Raw genomic sequence first — 22,088 nt, forward strand, 5'->3', positions numbered from 1 at the left:
TTTTTTTTTAGAATGACGATTAGATCCTTTTTAGAAGAATGCATGCACCAAAAAAATTGTGTCTCGTGGGAAAAACAAAATTATAGTTTTTTTTTTTTTGAATAAAAAACAAAATTATAGTATTGAAACCGTTTCCACGTTTTATTTACCTTTATCATTTATTCAAAAATAAATAAATAAATTCCTTCAAAAAAAAAAAATAAAATAAATAAATAAATAAACTAACAAACATAAATATCTTCACTCGAATTTCAAGGCTTTAAATTGAGTTTCATTAATTCACATTCAATTTATGCATCATTATCTTCACTTCATTAATTAATGTAAATATTATTCATAACCAATCTCAATCCTTTTACTTCTTTCATTGTATACAATGCTGAACAATTTAACATTTAATATATGAATTAAATTGATCATTAGATTTCTCTGATATTAAATTTGATTAATTTGTTGTTGTTGTTGTTTCTGTTACAGTTCCCAATCCAATATGGATTCAATAACAATATCATCAATGGGTGATGACAGATTTTCGAAATTACCCAATTCATTGATCATTCACATCCTATCGTTTCTTCCAACTAAAGATGTGGTTACAACATGTCTTCTTTCGAAACGATGGAAACTCATTTGGTACTCAGTTCCCACAATCTTTTTCTCGAATAATATTAGTCATAGACTTATTAGTGTAGTTGAATGGAAACATAATCGAAAAAAGTTTTATAATTATGTTGAAAAATATTTGGAACACCGCAAAAAAGGTATGTATTTTATCGTCGATTCAGTCATAACTAGTTTTAACCTTAACATGAAGGGTACCTATCAAAGAAGTAAGACTCACATTTTGGATAAATGGTTAGCTTTTGCAGTTGAGAATAAGATTAAGGAATTGTATCTATCTATAGGTCGAGCTTATAATAATGGTGATAATATTGAGTCTTTTTATTGCTTACCTAAGATAATAGACAATGCAAGATTTTTGACTATTTTGGAGTTGAATGCAGTGAGGTTGGATACCACTTCTCATTTGTTTAGTTTTCCATCTTTGAAAACTTTGTCATTGGAAAGAATTCAACAATCAAATACTTCAAAAGATCATGATGTTGTGTTTAAGTTTTTGTTGGGTTGTCCTTCTCTTGAGAAATTGCGACTACATAATTATGAGTTTTTGTGCGGTGATGATAAGCCTCCACTACAAAGTTTAAGCCTCGAGGTCTTGGAATTGATAGATACAGAAAATGTAAATGGTTTACAAGTTGAAGCCGTAAATCTTGAATCTTTGATACTAAGCGGTGTTTCTGTGTGCAATATAAATCTCTCTAGTTGCGAGAAAATTCGAAATCTCTCAGTTAATGATACTAGTGATGTTTTCCAATTATCATTAAATGCTCTTATTTCTAAAATTCCTCAGCTTGAGAATTTTACTTTGAACACTTGGTATGCATATGATCCCTATGACGATCCTCTCAGAATCTCTGGACAATGGTTGAAAAGTTTTAATTTTAAGAATTGTCACTTTGAACCGTGCAATATTACAATTGAATCAGCTCCGAAATTAGAATACTTTTGTTACGAAGGTTGTCTCGATCTAAGCATATCAATAGAGCCATCGAATTCCTTGAGTGGAAAAATTGTGATTTCTAAGGAAGATGATGGCTATGATACAACTTGGTATATTGATATGATGAATTTTCTTTTGAATCTCAATTGCTCTTGGAATACTCTTACCCTACATATTAAAGAATATGAGGTACTTGTATTATGTTTTTATTTTTATTTGATTATGTGGCCTTATATTTCAATATTTTATAGTTGATCTATTTACATTATGCTAAATGATATGTTTATGTTTTGTATGAAGGCTCTCATTTGGCCAAAAAAATTGAAGAGGGTATGCCGATCTCCATTGCTTAATTGGAAGCATCTCAGAGTTATTACTAATGATAGTAATCCCGAAAGAATATCAGATTTGAAGAACTCGTTAATGTGGATTTCACCTTCTTTAGAAACATTGTTTATTGACAATAAGCAGATATTTTAGTTGCTTTAAATTATAGTTACTTCTGAATATAAGTTTGGGATGACTTTTTTTTAGTCCTTTTTGAGATTGTTTTTAATTTACTACTTTGCATAAGAATGAGGTATTATTTTTTTTTTCTTAAAATTTATTGTGAACTAATGTGAGTGTTCTTATATTTTAGTTAGCTTTAAAATATTAGTGCTACCATTTGCTTGATTTCTTGTTCTGACCAAAATTTTGAAGTTTGTAATTTTACTGTATGGTTTTTATGTTTAATTTATATTTGGTCTAAATCATAACTTATAACAGCAAAATTATTGGTTTTTTGGATTAAGGAAACTAAACTCTCTTGTGTTGTGACCCTTCTTAAGCAAGTAGAAATTTATTGACTCAAAAGGTTTGTACTTTGTAGCATAAACATCTTAATTGATAAATATTGTAAAGTACATTTTTGTAGGTACTCCCTCTGATTAAGATTATCATATTTTCATATTCTAATCACTTTGAAAGACCACATTTTTGAAATCACTGTGGGCTGCTGTTGTAACTGCCCCACAAACCATAGGTTCAGGACAAACAGAATTCAATCAAAGAACTCTTTGCAGAAACCCAATGAGCTATAACTAACAAGGACAAAACACTAATGTCACTCATGTGTTTGAGATTTCTAGACAAATAATTCTGTTGATTTTTGCCAAGAACAAAAACAAAGGAAGCAACTTTACATATAATTCTGTAGATTGTTGTTAAAGTATGTAACTTTTTGTTTCCAATCTCTGATATTTTGTCTGGTTTACAGAATTAGTTGCAAGAATACAAGATGAAATGATCATTTTGTCTCTCTATACATTATTTTGCTTGGCTTCTTGTTCTGACAAAATTTTGAAGTTTGTATAACGGTGACTAGTGAAATCACAGGTCTAAATTACTATTTGGTTTTTTATGTTTAATATATATTTGGTTTAAGGAATCTAAATTTTGCTGCTATTTGACTCAAAGAGTTTGTACTTTGTAGCATAACATTTTAATTGAAATGTGGATCTTAAAGTACATTTTTGCAGGTACTCACTGAAAGTTTCTTTCTTGGATCTTACACTGATTTTGAAAGACCAAAATTTTGAAATCACTGTTGTAAGGCCCCACAAACCAGAGGTTCAGTTTGAGAGAGTGATGACTTTGAGATGGATTTTGATCACTCTACCCTGATGATTTCAAATACACCTTCTCGGCCGCGCCAATAGAAACATCTGTATTAATTACAAACCAGCCTTGTCAAAGACAATTATTGAGGTTTGACCTCTTGAACACGTGCCACAACTGTTAGTTAAAACAGTTTGTATTTGTCCTCAACAGTCTTAACTAACTCGGGAGTAAGTTAGTTAAGTTGACAACCTTTAGTTTGTCCAAGTGACACTATAAATAGGGGATCACATGTAATGTGTTTAGTTGAGAATTGAGAGGAGAAAATAAGAGTGCTGGAGGGTTGTGAAAGATACTCTCATGTGTTTGATTGAGAGATCTCAAGTGAGGTTTATGTAAGGAAAGTCTCCATTGAGTAAAGGGTTTTTTGTACCTTGGTTTTGGCATTAATAAAGCTTAATATACAGCCATTGAAAGGCTGTTTTTTCTCGTGGATTAAGCTCATGATCTCCCCCAATTGTGTAGCCCAACCACGTAAGTTTTTGTGTTGATTTTATGCTTTCTGTTTTAAGTCTTGATTACTGGTTTGTGTGATTCATTCTTTGATCATTTGCTGGCTGTTTTGGTGTTGTGTTTGGGGTTTGAGACTCCACAACAACAAACAAGTTCATTTGAGATTAATACATAATGAATATTAATCATTTTGTACAAATGAGATTCTTCTGAAATAACATCATTCGGTTTCTATGTTTTGTTGCTTATTTGAGAATATGATAGCTAATTTCTTGGCCATGTCTACTTTAAGGACAGGCTCGGTTCTAATCTCTCTGTTATAGAATAACACAGATAGATATAATGTCTGTCTCTTATATCCAATCCAATCATCAAGAACACATAATAATGATTAATGATACAGCTGAAAGACTAATGACAGAAACTAATAAGTAATGGTTATGAAAAATAATTGAAACAAACACACCAAGAATGAATGAGCTTGTTTATCAATGAAACTGAGACTGAAACTCAGAGATTATTACAAGTCGAAACTGTTAGAGATATTATTACAATGGAAGAAATAAACTACTAGAACCTAGATGAACAACTAGACTCTCACAAAACAAAAAAAACTCTCTTCTCTCAAAAGATAAATGCAAAAAATGAATAATGGAAGAGCTGATTCGAATGGATGCTCTCTAGGCTCTATTTATAGAACATAGAAGCACTAGAGACAGCCACAAGATCGAATCTACAGCTGTACAAAACTTTTCAAAGAAAAACACGATCTGCAACATCAGATTTGGATGCTGACGCAGAAGATCAGACCAGAAACAGGAAACTTGCTATAATCGGGTCCAATCCTCTATTAATACTTGATTCCTGCCAAAAACAGATTAGATATTCTGATTGTATCAAGATACAATCGAAATCAACAAGGAAAATACAATAATCAAAGTTTCCTTAAAAAACCAACTTTCCATAAGAGAATTGCTTCTCTTACAAGAGGTTTCCAAACAAAAGAAAGTCCAGCTGAAAAGTGCAACTTTCCTAACAAAGAAAAGAGCAACTAAAAACCGAAAATACAAGGTAAGAAATCGGGTATGCATGCAAAAGAATTTTACCATAAAAGAAAAAATATTTTGTCAACTAACTTGACAAAAAGAACTTTACAATAGAAAAAGAAATCAAAGGTCTCTAACGTTTTAACTTCACACACCACAATTCACTTTAATATAAAATATAATTAATAATAATCCCCTTCATTTATTTATATTTATTATGAAATTGGAAAGTTGTTATTTTTTTTGGAAATGGAATTGGAACGTTGTTCAAAGTTTCAACTTTTCATTTTACATATTATTTATAAATTTGTATTTTGATTTGTTTCAGTACTCTCCTCTTTGCTCTTACTCTTTTCATTTTCAGGTAAGGATTAACTAACTAGTAATCTACTTCTACTCTTTATTAATTGGCTCATTTCATTTCATTTGCTGTTGTTTGTTTTTACAGTTCACAATCCAATTTGGGTGGATTTCAACTTATGGATAAGAAAAGGCTTAAAACATCATCATCATCATCATCAATGGTGGTTGGTGGTGATGACAGAATTTCGAAACTACCTGATTCAGTCATCTTTCACATCCTATCGTTTCTCCCAACTGAAGATGTAGTTCCGACATGCCTTCTTTCTAAGCGTTGGAAGCTTATATGGTATTCAGTCCCCACACTCTATTTCTCCACTGAGCGGAAACAGGACTCAGAAAAGTTTTACAATTATGTTGAAAAATATTTGGAACACCGCAAGAAAGGTATGTATTTTATAGAAAATTCAGTCCTAACTAGTTTTAGGCTTGATCTGGATTTTTATTATCAAAGAGACAAGGCTCACGTCGTAGATAAATGGTTAGCATTTGCAGTTGAGAATAAGGTTAAGGAAATGTATCTATGTATAGGTGGTTGTTTCCAGTACTACTGCTTACCTAAAATAATAGATAATGCAACATATTTGACTATTTTGAAGTTGGATAGTGTGAGGTTGGATACTTCTTATGCATTTAGTTTTCCATCTTTAAAAACTCTATCATTGGAAAGAGTTCAACAATCGGATACTACAAAAGATGATGTGGTACTTAAGTTTTTGTTGGGTTGTCCCTGTCTTGAGAAATTGCTGGTATTTGTTTATTCCTTCATATGCGTTGATGATAAGCTTCGGCTGCAAAGTTTAAGCCTCAAGTTCTTGCAACTGATAGGTACAAGTTATGGTAAATTACAAGTTGAAGCCATGAATCTTGAGTCTTTGGTACTCAGTGGTGCTTGCGATATAAATTTCTCTGCTTGCGAGAAAATTAGAAATCTCACTATTTTCAAGAATACAAAAAATGTTACTCATGATGTTTTCGAGCTATTCTTAAATGCTCTTATTTCTAATAATCCTCTTCTTGAGAATTTGACTTTGCGCATCTGTTTTACACATGACTACCATCTCAAAATCCCGGGTCAACACTTGAAAAGTTTCAATTTTAAGGATTATGATTCAGATGGGAGCAAGATTACAATTGAATCAGCTCCAAAATTGTCATACTTTTGTTACGAAGGTCGTATTAATCTAAGCATTTCACTAGAGCCATCTAATTCGTTGAGTGGAAAAATAGTGATTCTTGAGAAGGAACATGTTGTATATGATGCGATTTGGTTTACTGATTTGTTGAATTTTCTTTTGAATCTCAATTGCTCTTGGAATATTGTACATCTACATGCTGAAAGATTTGAGGTACTTGTATTTATTTTTATTTGATTTTGTGGTTTTAATTTCAATGTAGTCTTATTTACTATTTGTGAAGTAATATGTTTATATGTTTGCAATGTATGAAGGCTCTCATTTGGCCAGAAAAGTTGAAGAGAGTATGTCGTTCTCCATTGCTCAATTGGAAGCATCTCAGAGTTATTACGAAACGTAAAAAGCCTGAAAGAGTATCCGATTTGCAAGACTCATTGATATGGATTTCACCTACTTTAGAAACATTGTCTATTAACAAAATGCAGATATTTTAGTTGCTTTAAAACATTGTAACTTCTTTTATTAGTTTTAGATTAGAAAATGGTACTGTAGTAGGTTTGTAGTGATGATGAACTTGATTACTTTACTTTGCATTAGCATGAGATATTTCTTTCTTATATTTTATTGTGAACTAGTTGATCATAGTACCTGATACATATGAAATTTATTAGCTAATTTTCTGAATGGGAAACTTCAAACTTCAAGAGCAACTTAAGAATTGGTGTTGAAATAATCTAAGGCTGCATTATTTTCATTGGTTAATTATTATTCTATGATGAGTTACTCCAACCTAACATATTTTATTGTGTTTAGGGTTTAGGGTTTAGGGTTTAGGGTTTAGGGTTTAGACCAATTAACATATTGATTTATTGTGTCATTGTCCCAATTGGAGTCAAAATATATACAAGTTCCACATATATTACTATCATTTAGAATCAAACATCACAAAATGATTAATAGCCTTTTCTTGTTCATCTTTAAAATCAATAACAAGATGAAGAATGAACAATAAGCATATGATGTAGAAACCAAAAGGTGTCGGTTCAAATTAAATGCATGGCAAGTTCAACAATCACAATTAAATACAATTCTTCTTTTTCTGTGTTATCAAACAATTGAATACCAATTCAATTTTATTATTTGTAAGAAATTGGAACGTCATTCCAAATTGCTCTGCCTATTTATTAGGAAGTTCATCTTCTTTTCATGTAAGTATTAACTAATCTTCTCTTCACTTCTTAGTATTATCTTAAATTTATTGACTCATTTCATTTGCTGTCGTTTTTACAGTTCATAATATTCCAATTTGTGTTGGCTTGAAGAAAAGGCTTAAAATAACAACAACATCATCATCAATGGTGGGTAATGATGATGACAGAATTTCGAAACTACCTGATACACTGATTCATCACATCCTATCGTTTCTCCCAACTCAAGAAGTGGTTCGGACATGCCTTCTTTCAAAGCGTTGGAAGCTTATATGGTATTTAGTTCCCACAATCTTTTTTCCCTATAGTACTATTACCTATTGTAGTGAAGTTGAACGGAAACAGGTGATAGAAAAGTTTTACATTTATCTTGAAAAATATTTGGAACACCGCAAGAAAGGCATGTATTTTATCGACAATTCAGTTGTACTAACTAGTTTTAAGCTTGAAATGTTAGTTTACTATAAAAAAAGTAAGGCTGGGGTCGTAGATAAATGGTTAGCTTTTGCAGTTGAGAATAAAGTTAAGGAAATAAATCTTACCATAGGCGAAGACAGAGACAACGGAGGTTATTACTACTGCTTACCCAAAATACTTGACAATGCAAGATATTTGACTATTTTGCAGTTGTATGGAGTAGAGCTGGATACTTCTCATTCATTTAATTTCCCATTACTGAAAACTTTGTCATTGATAAGGGTTCAATCAGATACTGGCGAGGATGATGTGGTATTTAAGTTTCTGTTGTGTTCTCCTTCTCTTGAGAAATTGCGTTTATGTTATTATGAATTCTTGCGCATTGGTGATAAGAGCCTACTGCAAAGTTTAAGCCTCAAGTTCTTGGAACTGACAGGTACAACAAATCTGGATGGCTTACAATTTGAAGTCATAAATCTTGAATCTTTGGATCTATGTTGTGAGTCTACATGCAATATAGATTTTTCTTCTTGCAAGAAAATTAGAAATCTCTCATTTGATGATACTAGTGATGATTTACGTTTATCACTAAATGCTCTTATTTCTAATAATCCTCTTCTTGAGAATTTGACTTTGTGTACCGGCAATATACATGACTCCCATCTCAAAATCTCGAGTCAACACTTGAAAAGTTTCAGTTTAGTGAATGATATCAGTTTTAAGAATGGTGATAACAGATGGAAAGATTAGAATTGAATCTGCTCCTGAATTAGAATACTTCTATTATGGAGGTCATATGGATCTAAGCATATCAATAGATATATCTAATTCCTTGAGTGGAAAAGTTGTGATTTGTGAGAGAGGATATAATAATGGCTATGATGGATCTTGGTTTACTGATTTGTTGAATTTTCTTTTGAATCTCAATTGCTCTTGGAATATTCTTAGCCTACATGTTAAAGAATATGAGGTACTTATATATATTATATTTCTTTTTATTTGATATAGTAATCCTGAAAGAATATCAGATTTGAAGAACTCGTTGTTGTGGATTTCGCCTTCTTTAGAAACATTGTCCATTAACAAAATGCAGATACTGTAACTGGTGAGTACAAGTTTAAGAATGGGTGTTTTTTATTAGCTTAAGAAAATGGCACTATAGTCCTTTTATGATATTGTGTCCTGAATGTAACATATGAAATTTATCAGCTAATATTCTGAATGGAAACTTTAAACTTGAAGAGCAACCCATCTAAAACAGAGATCATCAAGTGTGTTAACTAAACACAATTTCAGAAAAACAAATGGGATTAACAAATCTTATGTAAGCACTTGGTTTCAATCCACACCACTTCAGCATTATGATTCCGAGCCACAACTGCAATTCAGCCTAACCCAAACAGCAGTAGGAGTAGAGAGAAATCATTGAGCATAATCTGAAAAACAAAAGAATACCATTAACTTAATACACAATATTTACCTGAGATTAATATTTGCTTCTTTATTGATGTGTTTGTCAGTGATGAGTTTCTTATAGATTTGGTTTGGCAGAAACCATTCTCAATTGGGGTCCAGAGTTGGCCTTTAAGGACTCTGTCTCTTATATTCAATCAATTATGTATTTTTGTGGTGAATTAACACTTGATCAAGAACACATGATCAACCAAGAATAATTGAAACAAACACACCAAGAATTACAAGGTTTGATCTTCTTTATGAATGAAACTATGATGCAGCTTGGTTTACTGATATGTTGAATTTTGTATAAGAATGACTATCTTTTTATTATTAGTAGCTTTGTACTGATATGACCTTTTATGAATGAGAAGTTTCTTTCTTATTTTCAGGTATTTTCTTTGTTAAGACTCTTTTAATTGTGATGTTTAAGAGAGACTAATAGGCTTTTAGAAACTCTTTGTTCTGCCTTTCTAAATTTTCGGGAAGACTATTTTATAATCTAAAAAAGGTTTAACAAAATCTAGTGTTATATAAATGAATCTTATTCATTTAGTTTTCATATGTTCAAGGACGGCTGCTGTACATTGTTACACATTTGTTGAGAATCCAACAATGTAATTGTGCCATTGTCATAGTAAAGATTGAATTCCCAAGAGGAGTAGCTCCAATTAAGAGGTGAACCGATCTATAAATTTCTTGTGTCGTTTTACTTTCAGTTTTACATTAAATTGCTTGTGTGTTTTCTGGTTTGGTTTGGTTTCGAATTGTGCAGGATTAATCTAGCTAAAGTTGTTGTAAATTACAACATTTTTGTTGGGTTGCCCGTCTATTAAGAAATTTCGGTTACATGATTAGATGATACTAGTGAAGATTTCGAGCTATCATTACACTTATCAGTTTTAAGGATTGTTGCTCACATGAGAGCAAAATTACTATTGAATCAACTCCGAAATTAGCATACTTTTGTTACGAAAGTCATATCAATAGAGTTGTCTAATTCGTTGAGTGGAAGCTAGAATTGTGATTTTTGAGAAGAAGTATGGGGAATATGATATGTTAAAAATGTTTTTGAATCTCAATTGCTTACATGCTAAAAGATGTGAGGTGCTTACTTGTATTATGATTTTGTTTATTAACAAAATGCAGATATTTTAGTTGCTTTAAAATATTGTAACTGCTCATTGATATTAGTTTTAGATTAGAAATCAAAATCTGATGATGATGATGATGATGAACTTGATTACTTTACTTTGCATTAGCATGAGATATTATTTCTTTCTTATATTATATTGTGAACTAGTTAATAGTGTCCTACCTGATACATATGAAATTTATTAGCTAATTTTCTGAATGGGAAACTTCAAACTTTACAAGCAATTTAAGTATTGGTGTTGGAATAATCTAACACTGTCTGTTCTTGCTTTTGAAAGGAACTCGTGCCCTCCTAAGTAGACGCTGTAACCTGAGGTAGAGCGTCTATCATCGATTGAACTCAACCAGTCTAAATTAGGTGAAAGGAGTCAGCTGGTTTGAAGTTAGGTAGGATTGGCCAAAGGGGGTTCCCATGGCAGCTGAGAGTTTGGTCCTAACATGTTGGTTTTAGATAAAAGATCAGCTGCATACTTAGCTTGAGTAAGGTAAATCCCAGTGTAGTGAGCTTTGTCAATATAAATATATATACTGAGATTTTCATTTTTGGTTAATTATTTTTATTACATAGCTGCAACAACTTGATACACAAGTATAAGGAAGATAACAATTGACATAATCTAACTGACCAAAGAAAAAATTCAAACAGAGAGAATCAGTGAATTGTCCTTTCTTTTCTTGTATATATAATCTTTATTAATTCATCTATTCAGTAAATACATAGAACATAATTACCATTATTACAAATCTTGATTAGTTTTGACAATTATCAATTGTGGTTTGATCCTTTTCTGTTGATTGGTTTGTAAATTATGAGATCAAATTGATTGTCTTTCACTAAATATTAAGAGAAAATTGCAATAACACAGTTATACTATTCACCATTACTATTTATACTTTCTTTTCACATTAATTTATACATGACTTAGGAGCAGGAGGAGCTTCTTCTTCTGATTCTTCCAAAAAGGAAGACACTCTTAGTGCATGTTTGGCATTATAACTAAAAAACTGTTTTTTATTTTTAAGAACAGAAAATTGTTTTTAAAAACAATTTGGCTTGTTTGGCCTTATTTTTTAAAAACAGTTTTCAGAAAACAAAGTTACAAAAAACAAGAATTTTGTAAACAACAAAATGTTGTTTTCTTTTCTAAAAACCAATTCACCTTTGGTCAATATTGTTTTTAAAAATCACTAACCAAACATGACTTGTGCTTTAAAAACTTCAAAAACTATTTTTTGTTCTCATTTCTAAAAACAATTTTTTAAAACAAAAAACAGAAAACAATACCAAACATGCTTTAGTCATTGTCATCTACCATGGATGATGGCTCTCTCTCACCCCAAAAAGTAGGACATGACATGGGCATGGCTTTTGTTCTTCTTTACCTGTTATGTTTATGTGTATGATTGAACTTTGGATAAGAAAATCATAGGCTGTTTATTGATATGTTTGTCTATAAATCGATTCGGGTTGGCAGCAACAATTCTCAATTCTCAATTCTCATAACAACACACAAACACAAAGATCCAGCTTGAGGTTCATTCTCTTTTTTCTCAAAGAGAAATGAGAATTGAGATTAGGCCACCATGTCCACCTTAAACTTGCTTAGTTCCACATGGACTTTGAATGAATTTTGACCATCACTAAAGGAGATATAAGGACTACATTATCTTATCAAACAAAAAGAAAAAAATAAAAAAACTCAAAAAAGTATTATATGATCATTCTGAACCAAATGTGTTCCTCTTTCTTCTTTTAATTATTAAAATTAAATAAATAGATATTAAAATAGAATAGAATAATAACATTTCTTATCATGCATTGTTGAATCAAACAAAAAGAATTACCAATTGTTTTTTTTAACATTTAAAAAAAAAAATAGTCCTCTATTTTAACATTTTGTAGCTAAAGTTATAAAGAGTGCCTTGGAGATTTTCTAAGTTTTTTTTTTTATTATTTTTTTATTTTTTTTTTTTTTTGAGATAAAACAAAGAGTTGATGTATGAGTAAATTTTAATTACTTTTTTCAATAAAGAGTTGATGCATGAACAAATTTTAGTTACTTTTAAGCTTATTTATTTTTTTTTAGGTTGTTTTGTATTTTTTCCAAAGTTTTCTTTGTGCGGTGCTAGAATATGCAATTCTAACTCAAAGATACACAATTAATACAAAATAGGCAAAAAGTGGTAATTTTGCAAACATTTCATGGATCCAAGAAAAGTTGGTAAAATTGAAAAACAAGAGTCCAACAAGAACTCGGTCCAGCCCCAAAGCAAGACAATAAAAACTAACACTTGAGTAAAACAACTCAGAAATAAGGGTGTTCATCAAACTGTCAAACTGCCTATTTTTCCTAAACCGTGTGGTGCAGTGCGGTCGCAGTTTGAATTTTTCCTAAACTGCGTAGTGCGGTGCGATTTGTAGTTTTGAATTATTAATATGCGGTTCAAACTACACCGTACCGCACATTATAAAAATACCAATTTTTATATTTATTTAGATCTAATATGTGAATGTCCAACCTAAAGCCCACTAATTATTGTATTATTGAAACTTTTTTTTTTTATATTTATTTTCAAGCCTTATGGTATTTTTGACAAATGTTGCTTAAGCTTTGTTGTATTTGTGATAGTTTAATTATCGGTGATAGTCCAAACTGCAGAAATTGTAAAAATCGCACCGCACCGCACCGCACTATTTTTTGTGGTGTGATTTCTGCAGTTTTTTAGTTTCGTGGTGCGGGTGCGGTTTGAGAAATTAAAAAAATTGCATGTGCGGTTTGGTTTGAAAAAATAGTCAAAAACTGCACCACCTGCACCGCGAACACCCCTACTCAGATATGTTTGAGACTTAATCTCGATCGTTATTTGTCTTCTTTAAGAGACACCCTAGGGTTTCCAGCACAAACACGATCTCATAGATCGCGCACACACACGAAACAGAAATCACAACACACACAACACTAAGACACAAACGCACACTTAGTAACATAGAGAGATGAGAGTTAGGGCTAAAGAAAACAAACAGAAATAGAGATTTGATCTCGAAGTTCACCCCAGAACAATGGGCTACGTCTCTGTCAAGCTTGCCTCAGAGTAGCTTGATTCTTCACTATGAACATCATGTATTATAAGTGTTGCCTCAGAGTAGTTTGTTGTAACTGTTATAGGCCTTCGGGCAAACTTGTAATTTTAACTATTGTAATTAAACTTGAACTTATAAAGAGATTTACATAACATGTGAATGATTTGTAATTTTGTTGTTTATTTTGAATTAACATAATTTCGGGTGTATATTTTGTTATTTTTGTGTTGACGTTTTGTTGTATTGTAGTTTATGTTTGCTGATACAATTTGTGATAAATTTCTAGTTGCTTTTGTGTGTGTTTATGTTTTTGTCTTTTTTCTTATATAATTTTTTGAATGGATACAATATGAGGTTGAAGTTTTGTAATTTTGTGTTGCTATTTTTGTACTTTTTTTTAGTAAATTATACTTTTATAAAGACAGTATTTTTTAGAGTCATAAAATATTTATATAAAAAAATGTAATTTAAGCATAAATATTTAAGTTTAATTCTTAGTTGCTGATAAATACTTAAAGTTTAATTTTTGACGGTAGTAATACCTAAGTTATATTTCTGGAACTTATGTAGGTACCTGACTGTTAAGTGTCAAGTCAATGGCCACATTACAGATTAGATCATCTGTTTTATTAAATGATAAAATAGGTAAATATTATTTTAGATCATGTATTTTGCAAAAATTACAGATTAGATCATCTGTTTTATTAAATGATAAAGTAAACCTTGTATTTTTCAAAATGGTACAAATATGATCATAAACTGATTTTTTGTCAAAATAAAACTTAATAATAATTCGACCGAGAGGTGTTATGACAAAAGTGGTTAAATTTTATGCATATGTGCGTGTTAGGAATTGCCTTTAAGTTGATTATTTTTTTAAAAAAAATAACTGTCGAAAATTAAGCTCAAAGTCCTATTTGTACCATTTTAAAAAATACAGGGTCTATTTTGTCGTTTAACAAAATAGAGGGTTCAATTTATAATTTTTACAAAATACAAGATCCAAAATAGTATTTACCCTTTAAAAATTCATGATTTAAATGTATCAATAAAAAATGACACTTGTATATTAACTTGGTAGTTAAGTACCTGTTCTAAAAATATAACTTAGGTATTAATAGTTATGGGAATATACTATGGGAATATATAAACTGAAATTATAATTTGGAGGGTAAAAATAATTAAAGAGATGTTACGTGAAATTAAATTGCTTGAAATTATAATTTGTGTCTTATCTACGAAATCCTTGAAATTAAAGTTCAATATTTAACGTGAAAATTTGCATTAAAAAAAAAGAGTGAAAATTCTAATTTTATTTATATACCTGTTAATAATTTTATGAAAATGATGAAAAGAAAAAAAAGATAGAGAAAAATATAAGTATTTCATTGATATAACAAAACAAAGAAATAAATAACAAACAAGTTAATATAATATTTGTAAGGCATAACACCACCATAAACTAGACAAACATAAGAAACCATGCCCAAAAAATAAACAAAAAGGATAAATGTGTTAGCCCTAGTTGCTTGGGATTTTCGGGTCGAGACTAGTCGAAGCACTACTACTCTGTTGGTTTGGTCCATTTAATAGGAGTGTAAGTGTGAGGCGAGTTCTTGAGTTGCTTCGCTATCTTAAGCGACTCCTCTTGATGCGATGCTTTGGTTGATTGGTACATTTTATTGTGTGCTTCTTCCAAAGCAATACGAGATATGAAATTTTTGGATTTGAGTACAGTTTCAGTCTCCGATTGGAGTACAACACTTCTCCAATTCTTGTTCTTTGCTATGTCCGTCGCAATCTCTTGAGCTAGAATTTGAGCCCTTGATAGGTCCATTATTAACTTTTTTATGTAGAAATTATGACTTTGAAATTATGAAAATAATCTTGTAGGGATGAATGAAGTAGAGCTTATGACTTTAAAATAATAATAATAATGGTTGGATTGGTATATTTATAGGTTATGAAGAAAATTCCAAATCCTAATCCTATACTAATTAACAAGGAATCGATTTAATGATGACACATGAATATTTGTGTTTTAAAAACCAATTTTTAAAATTTTAAAATCTAAAAGATAATATTTTGTATATCGTTTAGCATTTAAAACTTATATAAATATATTTAAAATTTTGATTTGAACTTATTTTTATATGGATCTTACACTTTTGATATATATAAAATAAGATAATAAACAAATTAATAATTAAATAATTTTAACCGTAAGTATCTGTAGTTTTATAAGAAATAATAATATAATAAATATTTTTTGTTAAAAGAAAATATTATTTATTTATTTATTTTTAGGAGTTAATAAAATATCTCATTAACTTTTTAAAAATCAACTGCACACGTAGTATTCTTATAATCATTTCATAAAATATGATTTTTTTTTATATAATAATTAAAAATTTAATGAAATTAAAATAATAAAACTAAACAAAAGGCTAAATTATACATTGCTTTTAATTAATATTTATATACAATCATTTTATAGGGAAACAAACATCTAGTCTCAACTCATTATCATAATTTATCATAATTTCTTCAACTAAATCAATTAAATCAACTATCAACAGCTGAAAAATGTACTAAAATGGATAAAATTAATAACAAAAAATGACATCTAGTCTCAACTCATCATCATAATTTGTTCACTTAAGAAACAAACATCAACAAAGTACTTTAATCAAATAAATTTAAATAAAGTTTAAACACTATTGATATATCGATCTGATACTATGAATGTATGAATTTGATAATCTAAAACCTGGTGGAGGATGCTTGGTATCCAGAGGAGGCATTCTTGTAGGCCAACCATGAACAAGCAGCGGCAAAACGCGAGGACTTCGAGTGTTTTCGGCGAATGGACAGTAACAGACATGTTCATAACATCTTCTCCCAAATCTGTACAGACAGATATCAACATTGTTATTATCATTCTCAAAGTTGTCAGTAGCAGCAAGAGCATTATAATCCTTATCATTGATTAGTACTCTTTTCAAGAAAATAACATCTTCATCTTGGGGATGGAATGCAATGGGAAACAATGCCATATTTTCATATGCTCCCCATTTCAATCTAACATCTTTAACCATAATCCATGGTGATGGCGATGAATAAGATTGAACTAAATCCCATGCTCTGAGAACATGGAGACCCCCCGCGGCCTCTTCATCTAAAAACAGCTGCAACAGACGCAAATGACCTTGAACTACTCCAAGACGAACACCAAACGCAGCATTGCGCCATAAAGTTGTGTCGAACTCTGGTGGCATGACAACCGAACAACATTGAGTAGTACTGGTGTCGAATGCTGCTATTCCTTGAAAACATGAACCCCCAAATGGCCAGTATATGACTCCATTGCTGCATCCAATAGGTGTTGGATGCCAATCATATAATCTGAATGGAAATAGTAATTTGAAACAACAACTCCATTCTTTGGTCTCAGAACAGAAGATAGATCCGCGAAACTCGCGATTAGGAGCATTATCTGAAGTGATTAACACAACCTTGAAGTTGCCCTGGTTATTAGCTACAAAGCCACATCTATATGTAATGCCTTCAACAAAACATGTGTAGTCATTGTACAGTGTTTTGGGACAGAGAGGAAGTTCAACCACTTGCTTGGTTATTGGGTTTATGACACAGAATAGAAAAAGCCTTTCTTCAAGGAGTAGCAAATCTTGAAAAGAAGATAATATGTGAGCTTTGGGCCGATCAAAGAATTCTAGAAAACTATTTGTGGACAGAGATGGGAAGAGAATCTTTGATGTATTGGAGAAGATGTTTTGGATTGTACGTTTGTGGAAGCAAGAGCTTGCTTCGGGACCAGTGGTAACGTAATTACCTCTCATCAAAAGAACATAGGAAGAATCCAAAACAACTTCTTCTTCTTCTTCTTCTTCTTGTTTAAGGCTGTGATGAAGAATGAAGTTTTGGAGAAAGTGTGGTTGATGAGACAGAGAGTGCCATTTAAAGCACACACTACTAAGCTTGATAACATTCTTGAAATCAGGAAGTCGGATCAGTATTTCGAGCAAAAGATCTTCGTTGTTCATCACACTCATGATCGATTCTGATTCGGATAAATTACTTTTTGCTTTCTTCATGACTGCTTTTGCTAATCTCTTATTCTTCTTCTTCTTCTTGTTCTTCAATCCTAACATGAACAATCCTTTCTTCATAGGAATTATTCCATCCCACTTAGGGTTATACATTGTTCTTGGTCGAGTTTATGCAATATATTAACTCGTTACAAAAATCTAAGTACAACCTGCCCAAACATTCAAAGAAAAAAACAGTTTTTTTCTTCACTTTAACTAAACATAATCAAAATCAAAACTACCCAAAACATAATTAATACTAATCATGCATAAATACTTGGTAAAAAAGAATTAACAGAATTGAGATGAATACTTAGTTAGTAAAACTTGATGAACAAACAAGAATATAGTTAATCTCTGTACGATTCAGGCATTTAGTCAAACACTGAAGCTACAAACAAAAGGAGATAAACTGAGCCTAAAGAAAAGTTGATTATGGTAAAGACGAGAGCAGAGAGAGAAGAAAAATTGAATACCTGCCGTGGTTGGTGATTCTACAGCTGCTGATTATCGGCAGTGACCAGACGAGAGAGAAACCCAGAGAGAGAGAGAGAGAGGCAATCGATACCGAAAATAGGTAAGTTCAAATCTGACTTCAAATAAATAGGTAAGTTCCTTAATTTTTCACGTTAATAATATCAAATTATATTTATGTGTAGATAATATTTGGGAAATTTACGTGGCATAGTAACTTTTGCCATTTTTTTATAAAAATACTGCTATGCGGTATTTTTTACTTTTTTACTGTGTTTTTTTATAAGTTTCATACTGCAGTATACTGTGTTAAGTTTTCACTGGTGTTCTACTAGTGTTTTACTAGTGTTCTACTGTTGTTTTGAGTTGTTCTGCTTTGTGTTTTACTGGTGTTTTATAAAAACACAGTATTTTTGAAAAAATTTCCGTGTGACAGTATTTTTGTAAAAGTTAACCCAAATTCCAGTATTTTTGTAAATTTCCCTAATATTTACGTCTAAAGGCTCGTTTGGAACGTCGTATTAGGCCGTATTGTATTGTATTATATTGAATTGGATTATATATCATATTTTTATATAATATTATATTAAACTTTAATTTATACTAAAATATTATATATTTAAGTGTCCATAAAAGTTAATACCACATATAGTTTTATATAAAAATATTGCATAAAATACAATTCAATATAATACAATACAATACGACCTAATACGGCGTTACAAACGAGCCCTAAATGATAGTTTGAGTAAATGCCTTCAAATTACATTTTATTTTTATTGTAATTTATCGAAAATAAAATTACAAATTTACGTCTAAAGGATAGTTTTACAATTTTGTTGTTCTTTTTATTTTTTCTTCCAACGAAGTCTTCTCTAAGTTTCTCAAGAAAATATAAAAGAACTAATTAATAAAGAGATGGTAAACTTTGTTATATGAAAAACTAATAATAAAGAAATTAGCATAAATAAAATTCTAGTAGATTCAAAAAGCTTAAGTTGTTGCATAATCTTAGTTTTAAATAATTCTTTACACATCATTTAATCATTTTAATTAATTATCATCATACACATCATTCAATCATTTTAAATTTAACATCTAATTATACTACTAGCATAAAGTTACGTACAATGTATGTATATCTAGTTATACACTTGGAGGCGTTTGGTTGGGAGGAATGAAAATATAGGAATGGGAATGGGAATGGGAATAAGAATAGGAATGGAATGGAATAAAATTTAAAATGTATAAAAAAAATTGATAAAAAAATCATTAAATTTTTTTTCTTGTTACATTGGAATGGTCATTCCTTTCTTTTTAAAATGGAATAGCCATTCCACTAAAATGGTGGAAAGAGCATTCCATTGGAATGCTATTCCAATACTTTAAAATGCAACCAAACAAAGGAATGGAATAAAAATTGTTTCCTTTCCATTCCATTCCATTTCATTACCTCCAACCAAACGCCACCTAGTTTTCAAGGACTTTAAGCAAATTTTTTTAAATAAGTAGAATTGAAGTATTGAGTCCTCCCATATATCCAATTCATATTCTAAAATAAAGCAAAAAATTATTTATAAAATAAAATAAGTATGCATATATACCGATTTATTTATATATGGAACACTTCTCAATGGTTGTTGCGATATTTAGCACACGCAATTGTACGTATCGTTTCAAGTAGTAGACTCACTAGGAGTGAGGTCGATCCCACAGGGAGTGGAGTTAAGTACGTTAAAATTAAATTTTTACTTCTATTTGATTAAATAAAAGATAGGAAAAACAATGAAGTATAAGAAAAATAGTTGGAAGCAACGATTCGAGAAAATTGATAGTTAATAAACTAGGGTGTCGATTTCAATTATTTTTATTGAATATGGCTTAATATGATTATTTTCCTAATATTAATTCCTATGCAATAGCAGGTTTACTAAGGTAATTTATAGTCTTCTCAGATATATAAACCTCAATTACATGCAAACTTTCTACTCTCGTGATAAATTTAACATGCAACAGGCATTAAACACAGAAACTCTATAAGCTATTTAAACCATATAGGTACTCTCGTCCTATATCGAAATTCAGTTCTATTCTACTATAGCATATTTGACACTCACTTCTCAGATCTCGCATCAAAATCATAGACAGTTAATTGGTGGCCAGACAATTAAAAGTAATTAAGCACAAATAAAATAGAATACATAGAAATTAGGGGGAAAATAAATCATATTAAAACCATAAAATGTTAAACAATATCCATCTAACCCTAATTAAAGTGTTTAGTTACTCATGTTCATTGAAGCACAAATACACATATTAACTGACAGAAAAGAGATGAAAAATAGAGAAGAGAAGAAAAGAAGAATGTTGAAAACCCTGAGCAGTATGTCTCCAGTATTGCAGTTGATCTCTCTACTCTATATCTGAACTCTCACTTTTTTTCTCTCTGAAATTGCTTGCTGAAATCAACTCTCTGCTGCTCTTTATATAGGTATTCAGGTCCCTAAAAAGGTGGAAAACCGCACCTGTTTAAATTCCATTCCGATTTGAATTATTTGAAAAACCTCACGCCAGATATTCCAGATATTTCTCTCTGTTGACAAAGAGGCGGGTCGCGGCATGCTAAACCCATGCCGCGGCCCGTGTGACCATGTGGTTGCTTCTTTTGACTTTTTCCAAGTAGGCGGGCCGTGGCATGCTAATACCATGCCGCGGCCCGTGTGGCTCTCTGCACCCAACTTCCACATGTTTTTATCTTTTTCCGAATTTGATTCTGATATTTTCCACCGGGATATTTTCATGTGATATTTTATCCTTTTTCTACTGATATTTTCCAACTCTTCATCTATTTTAAATCTGCAAAATTAAAAGATAAAAGCGTAAAAATGCTCCAAACATAATTTAAATTAAACCGAAAAATGTGCTAAAATTAACCTAAACTTAATACTAAAAATATCCTAACAATATTACTATACAAATTCAACTATAAATATTAATTTTAAAGATATTAAACTATTAAATTTGATTTAATGACAAATAATAAAAAAAAATTAAATTTCTATACTTAATTTATTTTTATATATTAATTTATATTTAAATTAATAAAATTTATAATGAGATTGTAAATAAAGCAAACAATCTTCTCTAACTCCTTCGACCAAGATAGATTGTACTTCATCTTGTGCCATTCGATCCCCACTCTTCTTTCTTGTGCAATTTAAGCTCATTCGACCAAGATAGATTGTACTTCATCTTCTCTAACTCTAGACCAAACGTCCTAAGATTAATGGTATCGGCTCGAACAAACTTATTATTATTATTGTTATTATTATCATCTTTAAAACTTTCCTCTACCCTTGTCACTATTGAAGCCAAAGACGTGATAGATTGGCTATCACCATAACAATCAATCACAGCTTGCTTGAATCCATATTCATTATTATGGTTGTTTGGAGTGGAGACTAAGACGGAGTAAAACAAAGGAATCTTCCTTTTCAAGAATCCAATTGAATGATAATATAAAATAAACCACTACCAAATAATAGCTCAGTTGTAAGATCAATCAACTGAATTGTTTTCGTGAAAATAAGAAGGTTTGATTTGAAATATTTTAAAAGCGTTAAAAAATAACAAAATTAGTTGAACTAAGAATTCTATTATATAAACACTTTTAATGTATAAAGATATTATATCTCTATATTTATATAAGAAATTAGTCTCCCATTAGCTAATCTTAGATGATGTGGGATTAAAATTAGCACAATATCTTATTATTGGTTATTGCAAGGAAATTATTTTTGGTCACTACTTTTTTTACCTCTTTTAATACATGTGAATGTTCTATATACATATGATTTGCCAATTTTGTTCTAATGAATATGAAATTTAACTCTAAGCTACTGCAATGCATTAAGTTTTGAGCACCTTAAATCCGAAGCCAACACTTAAAAAGTTTCAATTTTAAGAATTCTAA

The 22,088-nt window shown here is 30.6% G+C and overlaps 3 protein-coding genes across 3 annotated transcripts; 2 read left to right on the plus strand and 1 right to left on the minus strand.

The window, feature by feature from the left end:
* Nucleotides 1-423: 423 nt before the first annotated feature.
* LOC115719153 (FBD-associated F-box protein At4g10400-like) lies at nucleotides 424-2,293 on the plus strand. The gene is made up of 2 exons (XM_061109779.1): nucleotides 424-1,750; nucleotides 1,862-2,293. The coding sequence occupies exons 1-2, from the start codon at nucleotides 491-493 to the stop codon at nucleotides 2,039-2,041; spliced, it is 1,440 nt and encodes a 479-aa protein (XP_060965762.1). The 5' UTR covers nucleotides 424-490; the 3' UTR covers nucleotides 2,042-2,293.
* A 5,277-nt stretch (nucleotides 2,294-7,570) lies between these two features.
* Nucleotides 7,571-8,942, plus strand: LOC133033974 (F-box/LRR-repeat protein At3g58900-like). Its single transcript, XM_061109016.1, has 4 exons — nucleotides 7,571-8,276; nucleotides 8,361-8,483; nucleotides 8,578-8,731; nucleotides 8,849-8,942. The coding sequence occupies exons 1-4, from the start codon at nucleotides 7,571-7,573 to the stop codon at nucleotides 8,940-8,942; spliced, it is 1,077 nt and encodes a 358-aa protein (XP_060964999.1).
* A 7,166-nt stretch (nucleotides 8,943-16,108) lies between these two features.
* LOC115720882 (putative F-box protein At3g23970) lies at nucleotides 16,109-18,268 on the minus strand. Its single transcript, XM_061109783.1, has 2 exons — nucleotides 18,118-18,268; nucleotides 16,109-17,811 (listed from the first exon to the last, which is right to left on the minus strand). Exon 2 carries the CDS (start codon nucleotides 17,753-17,755, stop codon nucleotides 16,250-16,252), a length of 1,506 nt encoding a protein of 501 aa, XP_060965766.1. The 5' UTR covers nucleotides 17,756-17,811; nucleotides 18,118-18,268; the 3' UTR covers nucleotides 16,109-16,249.
* Between the last annotated feature and the right edge of the window lie 3,820 nt (nucleotides 18,269-22,088).

Source organism: Cannabis sativa, chromosome 2 (assembly GCF_029168945.1).
Source record: "Cannabis sativa cultivar Pink pepper isolate KNU-18-1 chromosome 2, ASM2916894v1, whole genome shotgun sequence".
Taxonomy (NCBI): Eukaryota; Viridiplantae; Streptophyta; class Magnoliopsida; order Rosales; family Cannabaceae; genus Cannabis; species Cannabis sativa.

Excerpts from the sequence above, each read along its gene's own strand:
- LOC115720882 (XM_061109783.1), bottom strand. The coding sequence starts at position 17,755 with ATGTATAACCCTAAGTGGGATGGAATAATTCCTATGAAGAAAGGATTG.
- LOC133033974 (XM_061109016.1), top strand. The coding sequence starts at position 7,571 with ATGGTGGGTAATGATGATGACAGAATTTCGAAACTACCTGATACACTG. Across the intron at positions 8,484-8,577 it reads GAATTTGACTTTGTGTACCG|ATGGAAAGATTAGAATTGAA; the intron begins GCAATATACATG and ends TGGTGATAACAG. Across the intron at positions 8,732-8,848 it reads AATGGCTATGATGGATCTTG|TAATCCTGAAAGAATATCAG; the intron begins GTTTACTGATTT and ends TATTTGATATAG.
- LOC115719153 (XM_061109779.1), top strand. The coding sequence starts at position 491 with ATGGATTCAATAACAATATCATCAATGGGTGATGACAGATTTTCGAAA. Across the intron at positions 1,751-1,861 it reads TACATATTAAAGAATATGAG|GCTCTCATTTGGCCAAAAAA; the intron begins GTACTTGTATTA and ends TTTTGTATGAAG.